General features: G+C 42.6%; 1 protein-coding gene across 3 annotated transcripts in view; it reads right to left on the bottom strand.

The window, feature by feature from the left end:
• LOC108232128 (poly(rC)-binding protein 2) overlaps nucleotides 1-6,637 on the bottom strand; it is an 11,222-nt gene extending 4,585 nt beyond the window's left edge. Inside the window, exons 1-12 of one of the 3 annotated variants that reach the window (XM_017409729.3) lie at nucleotides 6,468-6,637; nucleotides 5,488-5,632; nucleotides 3,460-3,483; nucleotides 3,335-3,367; nucleotides 3,085-3,201; nucleotides 2,858-2,989; nucleotides 2,640-2,768; nucleotides 1,640-1,714; nucleotides 1,370-1,429; nucleotides 934-1,006; nucleotides 781-836; nucleotides 477-646 (exon numbers count right to left, since the gene is read on the bottom strand). In XM_017409729.3, the coding sequence (XP_017265218.1) occupies nucleotides 477-646; nucleotides 781-836; nucleotides 934-1,006; nucleotides 1,370-1,429; nucleotides 1,640-1,714; nucleotides 2,640-2,768; nucleotides 2,858-2,989; nucleotides 3,085-3,201; nucleotides 3,335-3,367; nucleotides 3,460-3,483; nucleotides 5,488-5,556 (938 nt within the window). In that variant the 5' untranslated portion in view covers nucleotides 5,557-5,632; nucleotides 6,468-6,637. Of the gene's footprint in view, nucleotides 1-476; nucleotides 647-780; nucleotides 837-933; nucleotides 1,007-1,369; nucleotides 1,430-1,639; nucleotides 1,715-2,639; nucleotides 2,769-2,857; nucleotides 2,990-3,084; nucleotides 3,202-3,334; nucleotides 3,368-3,459; nucleotides 3,484-3,989; nucleotides 5,393-5,487; nucleotides 5,633-6,467 lie in introns of those variants that run through there. The other 2 variants (XM_017409730.3, XM_025004474.2) reach the window with 2 other exon arrangements.
• Between the last annotated feature and the right edge of the window lie 2,796 nt (nucleotides 6,638-9,433).

The raw sequence follows: 9,433 nt of genomic DNA, 5'->3' as shown, positions 1-9,433 counted from the left end.
ACTGATCGACTCCATGCCACGCCGCATTGCTGCAGTAATACAGGCCAAAGGAGGCCCAACTAAATACTGAGTGCTGTACATGCTCATACTTTTCATGTTCATACTTTTCAGTTGGCCAACATTTCTATAAATCCTTTGTTTTTATTGGTCTTCAATAATATTCTAATTTTCTGATATGATGAATTTGAGATTTTCATTTGTTGTCATTTGTAATCATCAAAATTAAACGAAATAAACATTTGAAATATATGAGTTTATATGTAATGTATGAATATAATATACAAGTTTCACTTTTTAAATGGAATTACTGAAATCAATCTACTTTTTCATGATATTCTAATTTTATGACCAGCACCTGTAAACCCGGCTAACTGCACATATGATAAGAAAACTGACCTATCAATTAAACCCGACGGCTGACACAGCAAACAGTCGTGTGACGGACATGCAGCAGTGGCCTGCAGCTTGGTTCTTACCGAGCATTGATCAGGTACTCAGCCAGGCTGATGCTGGCGTGGGAGCCAGTGATGGTAACCTGTCTGTCAGTTGAGCCCTCTACCGGGTTGGCAATCTTGATCTGAGCCCCTGACATCTGACGGATCTCATTGATCTTTGCGCCCTGACGACCAATGATGCAGCCGATAAGCTGGGAGGAAAAAAGAAAGAAAGAAAGAGGAAAAATAAATCATTTTAAAATAAATACCTCTGACAAAGCCACCTTTCTCTGCAAAGTATAAGCAAGTAAAATATAAAAACAGAGTGATAAAACAAGTGACTTACATCGTTTGGAATGGTCAGCTCATGAGAGCCAGTTTGTGCAGAGGCATCCATTCCAGCTTTATAAATAAAAACAAACCACCGATGAGAGGAAATAATAAAAAAATAGACACCAACTATAAATAAAAATCCCAGTCCGCAGCATGTTCACCTTACCCTGGAAGCCCTGGTTACCGTGTGCAATGGGGAAGGGGCCCTGCTGCATGGCCAGCTGGTGAAGTTTGGTGAGCTGTTGAAACAATCAGGGGAAGGACACAGAAGCAACACACAGGGAAAGAAAAAAATAAAATAAAATCAGGAAAAAAATGGAAAATGTACTTCTAACTTAAAATGTTGCAATTCCCCCGTTTGTAAGAAGTTACAGTGATGATGAGCAGAAGTGGTGAAATGTAACATGAGACCTCTGATGTAGAATAAAAGGGTAAAAAAAAAAAGTTTCGTTTCATTCTGGGTTTATGGGTTTGTTTGTTTTTTTTGACATTGGAAAATGGAGGTGCTGATCAGAAAAGGGTGCAGGAAAAATAAATAAATATAAATCAAATAATGGCATGGCTTCCCAGGACCGAAGTTGCAAATATATTGGATCACTTACAGAGGGCCCTTCACTTACATCAGGCTGTGGAATGGCGTGCTGCCCTTGGACAGCGTAAGCCTGCAAGGAGAGAACAGCACTCAGGAGGGGGAGTGGCAGAGTGACACCACAGCGTACACAAACATCCACCTGTCCTCTGCTCTTAGTGTGTGACAAGAACAAAGTTGGACATGCTATACGCTGCGCACCAGCTCCTATGGGGTCATAACACGGATAACTAAACGCTTCTGACCGCTTTGGCTCTTCGAACAAGTGCTTGTGTTTGTTTACCTGACCACCTGCAAAGATGACCGGAGAGCCGGAGGGTTTGGGCCTGTACGGGATGGTCACTCCTTTCGGTGGAGACTGAAAAAAAAGTACAAACATTCATTAATAAATTCTGAAGTGATGCTGAGCATCAAGACCATTGATGACTAAGGATGTCCTGATCAAGATCTTTTTGTCCCTGATGCTGATCAAAGCCACTTAAAAATAAGGGTAATGATAATGATTCAGTTTGATGCTTCCATTATTTTTGCGACTTGCTCCACGGCTGCAGATGTGTTTCCTTGTAATCACAGACAGCATTGAGAGTAGCTCCTCGTACTCCTTCAGCCAGACTGAATAGACATCACCATTCATGATGTTGCTCGTGAACAATATGAGCGCCAACTTCATGTCAGTGGAATGCTCTGAAATAGGCTTCAGGTGCTTTAAAAACACGTTACCTCACTGTGCTGCTAGCTGCCATGATGCTATCAGGTAACGACAGCTTATATACAATCATCAGAAAATGTTCCACACAGGAAAAACACCTCCCCAGCAAAAGTAAAGCTGAGTTGGTTCTGTCGCCACAGAGACTTTCCACACTGGCTTTCATTTTTTCCAACATTACAACCACCTCTTCAGCTCGGCTACTGTTCAGCACAGATATCCAGCGTTTACATCTCAGTGCTGTGTCATGTGACTGACAGCGCAGGAGAATGGTGGAAAAGAGGTGGGAGGAGAGGAAGAGAGAGAAGTGATTGAGCCGAGTACTGCGTTGTTTAACTCTGTAGCGGTACATGTGACTGTTATGGCATCTGTGGCCTCCATGTTGTGGCAGCGTGCAGGTGGTCTGTTAGAAAAACGTGCAGGCCTGTACGTCACAACTGGTGTCATATCACGGCTGCACTGTAGCGCGGCTGACGCAACGTAAAAGCCCAGCTGACTGTTCCAGCTAATTAGTTACGGATCAATGCAACTGATCTGATCGGGACATCCCTGCTAACGACGCAATCGCCGTTCCTACCTCCAGCATGACGACGCAGATCTGCTTGACACACTCGATAATGGACTGTGGGGTCCCTGCAATGGTGATGGCACGCTCTGTGGAGTTGGGCAGCATGTCCCCTGCTACTTGTACCTGAGCTCCTGCTGACTACGGAAAGACAACACGGTTATCCCATGCTCTGGGTAAGACTCGGATCCAAAACGTCACACGAACATCAAGCGAAGGGGGTGACAAACCTCTCGGATTTCTTTGATCTTACAGCCACCTTTGCCAATGAGTGAGCCACACTGGCTGGCAGGCACAACGAGACGCATGGTGACTGGCGGTTTGCTGGTGGCCGTGCTGTTAGTCATCGAGTTGCTGATGTCCTGCAGATAAAATGGCACAACAACTGGATTTTAAAAAAAGAAATCTAGATCTCAACTGCTTCATTTTGATACTGATGCAGGGAGGCTATTCGAACCTCCTCCAGTTTCTCGATGATCATGGAGAAGGCTTTAAAAATGGAGGTGGTGGGTCCCGCCAGGGTTATGATCCTCTCCGGACAGTTCCCCTCTGAGATGTTGATGCGAGCGCCACTCTGCACAGACAGGAATGAAAACAAAAACAATCAAATCAGTTGTTTGTTTTCTTATCTCATAACGCTTGAATTGACAGCAAAGCATTTACGAACAAGTTCCTTCCTGTTTCAGCATGAAAAAAAAAACATTTACCTCTTCTCTCATCTTTTTCACTGACTCTCCTTTCTGCGGAGAAAGCAAAAGATGTGCAAGATTAAAAAACACAGAGGAATGAGGAGCAGATAGCATCATTCCAGTGGGAAGAAAAAAACATTTACCTTGCCGATTATGCTTCCGACCTCCTGCAGAAAGGAACAAAAATGCACGTTAGCAACAAGGACTCCCATTTTCCACGCTCCCCCAAATTCTCATTCCTCTCATCCTGCAAGGATTGAGTGACAGAAAGTCGGATTTTAAAATCATGATCTGATTCATGCAGTTTCACACCCCTTCCCCTGATCTGCAGACAGAGCTGCGTGGTTCTGCCTCAGCTTTGACAGGTAGTGAGAGCAACATCAAACAGTACGTCACGCTACAACTTTCTTACAGCGTGGCGCAGAAGGAAAACTTCATAGCTCCTACTTTTTATGATGTATCTAAAGATAAATCAGATAGAAAACGGCTGATTTTCATGCTTCTGGGTGTATTGAAATTTGTTTTAAACAAAAATTTATTTACAAATCATGCCATTGATTGCTGATAAGTGACATGCGAGATCTCCATGTGTACTGGAAGCTTCTGTTGCTATAAGAAACAACAGGCCGAAGAGACGAAGTTAATTTATTCAGTCAGTAGAAGTGAGCCTCACGTTTGCGCTGGCTCTCTCGAATCGAGCGTAACGCCTGACAGCTTGTGTAGGAGTCCTTGCGGCCCTTCTGCCAGGCCCACCTGTTCCTTCTTCCCACGGCACGAGGGAAAGGGCAGCGAGGCCTCTGTACTCCTTCGGTGCCCAGGAGATTCCTAACCAGAGTGGGAGAACCTCTGCAACTCTTCAGCTGCCAGGTCTGACAGCACGATCAGAAGGATTCCAGTTAAAGCACAGGGTTGCAAAACGCCTTCCACCAGCTTGCAAAGAATTCAGCACAGAGAAAGAAAAACGTTGTTCCAACGATCGGGGATACAAATCGGCTCCTTCGGTGATTGTTAGCATCATAACCAAATATTAAATATTGGCATCCGATTAGAAACAATTCATAGTTTGCTTAAGTTTTGTGTATGTGGACTCTAAGAACTCCAAACTCCTTCTGAAATGTTCATTGCAGACTGCCCTTTATAGGGAGCTGTCAGCTTGACGCTGGAGGACAAACTACATACACTGCTTCTGCAATGATTGTTTTTCTATTGACGCAAAAAGACAAGTTTTTGCGCTCTGGAAAGCAGGGACAAAAGAGATAAGGAGATCTTTTATCATTTACCGCCCATTATCATTAATCAGGGAGATAAAACAATAAAATGATGATTGGGACAAAGGGTGGCAAGAATGGCACCGGAGGATTTGCAGCAGATTCAGCCCTGCACCGTCTTTGCGTGAGTTCTGATCTCTTCACATTAGGTTAGTCCGTTTCTGTTAGATTTCCTAAAGGTAGCTCACATTTTCAGTATGAAAAGTTGTGGATAGTCGAAAGTACATCACCAGGCCTGGTGCTTGGGCTAACCTTACAGTTTTTACTGATCGCATGGTTGGTGTATATCGCGGGTGACGTCAAGCTCCATCTAAACTGCTTCGGTACATCATAAAATTTACAAAATGTACCCTTAAGACTATTTCAATATCTTATGCCTCTACTGCGAACTGGTCACAGGACGCGTCTGCAAAAGATGCAATGAGATTTTCATTCATTCGAGGCAAATAAAAAAAACCCATTAGTTTGGTAAGCAGTCCGAATTTGAACCGGATTCACACCCTGGTACCTGATATGAACCTAACCCATCAAAACGTTTCTACTTCTCTTGATAAAGCACGTGACCTTCATGCGACAACTGCATTTGAAGCTTGCTACGTATAAATTCCTCCTCGCTCACGGCTACGCGTGTTCCCTCAGCTGACGTCTACGAAAGCACCCGTACCGTGGGGTTTCAAAGCTAAAGTGGATGCTCGCACAGTCAGAATCAAATATATTCTTCCAGGGACGCATTAAAGAAACTCACGGTCAGCATTCCTACACCTTTCACTGAAGTTGCAATACATAGAGCTGATAACTGTTATTGCACATAGTCCCCCCCCCCGAAAACAAATAAGAAGCCTTTGGTACAAAAGTTTGGGCTGAAGTTGAAGCAGTGTGTGCAGAGGCTGCAGTCCCGCTCACCTTCCCATGCATGAGTAACCTGATGGTTAAGGTGACATTAAGTCCTCCTTCAACCAGACTCGATTCCATGTTTGTTGCTGTTCAGTCCACACACACCACACTGGCCAAGAAGAGGAGTGTTTTTTTTGGTTACTGGCTGAAACGTCTGCAAGAGAGAGAAAGAGAGAGGGAGTGGAAAAATAAAAACCTCAGGGACTGAAAGTGTAGTTACTGTAAAAACAGCGAAGCTTTTGTTTACTTAAAAAAAAAGGAAAAAAGCTGCAGTCAGAGCAGATCAATGGAGTGATGCAGGCAGTTCACATCTCCCAGACGAGCTCCTTGCCCTGCACTTTACACAACATTAGAAAGAATGAGGGGTTTTCAGCTCAGTAGTTCACGTTATTCTGGCCCGACTCCACTCATTCTCGCTGACACAATGACCCACTGTGTTCCCGAGGCCGTGTCTACTTCCTGACACAGAGCAGCTGTGGCGACGTAACTTCTTATTTCTTCCCAGGACCTCTTGAGCATGCTACCTACACTCTCTGGGCACTTCGCGGCAGCTGGGTATAAACAAGTGAGCGGACGGCAAAAATATATAAAATAAAAAATAACAGCGCTCACTCCACAACGTAAGCACACTCCAATTTGAGAATCACGGAAACATGATTTGGGAAGCTAAATTAGCACCGAGACGCTTCTGCCGTAACTTTCTAAAATCGTCGCTGCTCGCCACGGAAAAGAACAGGCTGGACAAATCAGTTAAATCACTCCGTCTTTACGTTTCCTTTAAAGCCCAGCGGGCAGCAGCCAACACATGGGGCAGCCATGTAGTTAAATAGGTAATTTTCCATTCAGCGCGCTAGCATTAGCATCGTCCATTCCAGGAAATAGTCGCGTCCCGCGGCCTACGGTGCAGAGTTCTCTCCGTCCTTCACTCTGAGCAGAGATGGGGGAGAGAAGAGAAACACAGAAAAAAGCTGAATTTCTGGAGGTCTTACCCGAACCGTGAGCTTGAGGTGCGTTCAGGGGAGGGGTGGATAGGGTGGCAAGGGTAGAAGGGGAGAGGTTCGGGAGGGAGTTTTGAAAGGATCCGGGGAAGAGGGAAGAGGCGCCGCTGCTCGATGGGACTCCACTCTTCTCTTCTTCGGCTTTGCACTAAAGACAAACCCCGGTCAACTTTGACTCGGTGTCCGTCCCGCCCTCCGCCGCCGAAACAACTTTTAATATCGATTAAAACTAACAATTCACAGCTCACACCCACACCAAACGAACAATACAAACACTAATATACCCATAGATTCACCTAAAGTTATAATGAAGAAACATCACACATAAAAACTATTAAATATTTCATGTTTTAACAGGATCATATCACTGACTGTATTACTCTTAATAGTGTGCATTTTCTTTCTGTTTAGTTTTTGTTTCGAAATGAATAAAACTGAACTAATCATACTAAATGAATAAAACTGAACTAATCATACTAATGAGTCCTAATGAGTCCTTCTCACAATAATATAAACTAATTTTTATCATTATTAAAGAAAGAACAAACCTCACAAACTTACATGTTTACAGTGTAAAACAGGTTCAATTAAGGTGTAAAAAACATGAATTTACATGTGGTTTGCAGCAATTTCATTATATGTGGACATGTGGAAATTATGTTGTTATTCTTGTAAGGGGTAGTATGATTAATGTTATTGTTTATATTGTATTTAAATAGTACTACTCCTACTAGTAGAAATACTAGTAATAAGAAATATTAGAGAAATGTTATCAGTGAATTATATCGACATTAGCAGGAACTTTGCATACACACCATAAAAACCCTTTCCCCCCAGTATACCTGGTAAATATATATGATTATAACCCAATAAGCAGACCTGACATCTTGTACATTTCTGTTGTTTATTATTGAGCAGAGCTGCTGAAACTATTAGTTTATTGAAGCTTTATGTTTTCAGCAGATCCTCAGAATAACGCAGAGCTTTATTTGTTCATATTTGATCAGCCTGAATAATAATCCTCAGTGTGTTTCCTAAATGATACCAGAGCTGTGGAGAAAACGCCACACTGCAGCTCAGCTTTCATCCACCAGATGGCGCAATAACACCACAAGAGTTTGCAACAAAGCCTCCACCTGGCTGCAGTTTTCTCTCTAATCCTGCGTACTTTTCAGCACTTTTTTTCTTTCATCACTAAAAGATTTAAGTCCTCAGTCCCAGGAAGATTTAGCTGAACGAGCCAGCCTCCCAATGAACAGTTTACAAAAACAAATAAAAACAATGTTTCAATCATGGAGCAGGGCAGAGTTTTAAACACGCCAGGTGATAATTTTTTGCTTAATTGCTTGTAGCTTTTCAGTCCTGAGGTCACGAGTCTGTGATGAATGATGAAGAGGAGGCAGCTGCTCAGTCAGTTTGTTTTAGAGGCCCCGAAGTACAGGTGACACCACATCGGTCACCTGTTGGCCTCTGGGATAGACCCCCCGCCACACACACACACACACACACACACACACACACACACATCACTACCACCACCACCCCAACCATAAACAGGATGAGTTGTTCCTCATCTTGAAGTCTCGATACATAGTTTTTAAATTTGCAAGAATCATTTTTAAATCATTTGATGCTTTTTCAATCCAGCAATTGTGATTTTTAAAGGAAGCTTTATTTATTTATTTTTTTAAGCCACCCAAGACTGAACTACAGCTCATTTAAGCTTTAAATAAAAACAGCATCTATTTAGGAGGTGAACCAGAGTAGTGGTAAACTTTAGTCATTTTCATAAATGGAGCCAGTTGCCAAAACACCTTTAGTGTTATTTAAAAATAAAAAGGTACCAGCAGACACTGGTCGACTGACAGAAAACATCATCTTTGCACCGATACGGTGATTCCAACGAGATTATTATTAACTTGGGAACTTAAACTTATATTTGGCTTTAAAAGCATATTCTCCCTCCTGTCATGACAGAGCTTTAATCAAAGATGGCCGCCACCGCTACATCTTGCGAGACGTGTCATCGCTTTGAGTATGTGTTGAGGATGACTCTCAGCTACTACTGCACCAAGCTTTAACTCAGTGTCTGCAAAACTGGCTGAGTTATAGCCGTTTTTGTGGTTTGTAAGGTTAGTTGGCTGTGGCGGCCATCTTGAATCGGGGTGAACCCAAAAGTTATTTAAATGTAGAGGCATACCCAGTGATAGTTTTCTAAAAAATGTGATTAAAATCAATTCAGCGGTTCATAAGTTATTATATAAAACTGAGTTGACTCCAATTGTTTATGGCAAAGTTAAAAAAAATAGAGGTAAATAGTGGACTCTGACAACTGACAGCAAAAAGAGAGGACGATTTAAACAGGAAGGGGTGAGTACTGAGTGGAAAGTCTAATTAGCAGAAACAGACGAGTCTGAATGACTGAATGAACTGGAAAGGCTGAGGAAACAAAGGGAATCGACTCAAGGGGGAAACAAACAACAGAGCAGATAAATCTCTAAATAACATAATGAGGAAAACATGGCTGCAGCACAAACCCAGTCACACAGGAGCCCAAAACAAACACAAAACCTCCAAGATCAGGACTTTCAGATACTCTTCATCTGCTGTGGATAATCTTTAGCCCTGCACTTTCAGCTTTTGTCCTCCAGCTGTGCAGAGAATGTCAAATGTTCTAGGAACAGACTTCAGATAACACCTTAATATGCAACATTTATTTATTTTTTTCCAACAGCCTTTTGGGATTTGTCTTTGTGAAAAAAAGAAACATATGCGTGTCAAACAGTGACACTGTTTTGTGACAAGCTGCCAGTAACAAAGTGTGTATGTTTGCAATCTCACTTGGGGTCTCTGCTAGTTTGGTGTGGACAAAACGCATGGTTCATTCTTGAGATAAATGCCTTTTTTTATGTTTTAAAGATTTATAGCTCATGTTTAAGTAGTGAAACAAAGGGGGG

The sequence above is a fragment of the Kryptolebias marmoratus genome, linkage group LG8, assembly GCF_001649575.2.
Source record: "Kryptolebias marmoratus isolate JLee-2015 linkage group LG8, ASM164957v2, whole genome shotgun sequence".
Classification (NCBI taxonomy): domain Eukaryota; kingdom Metazoa; phylum Chordata; class Actinopteri; order Cyprinodontiformes; family Rivulidae; genus Kryptolebias; species Kryptolebias marmoratus.
The sequence above is the reverse complement of the archived record's forward strand: the minus strand, read 5'-3'. Positions and strand labels throughout refer to the sequence as shown.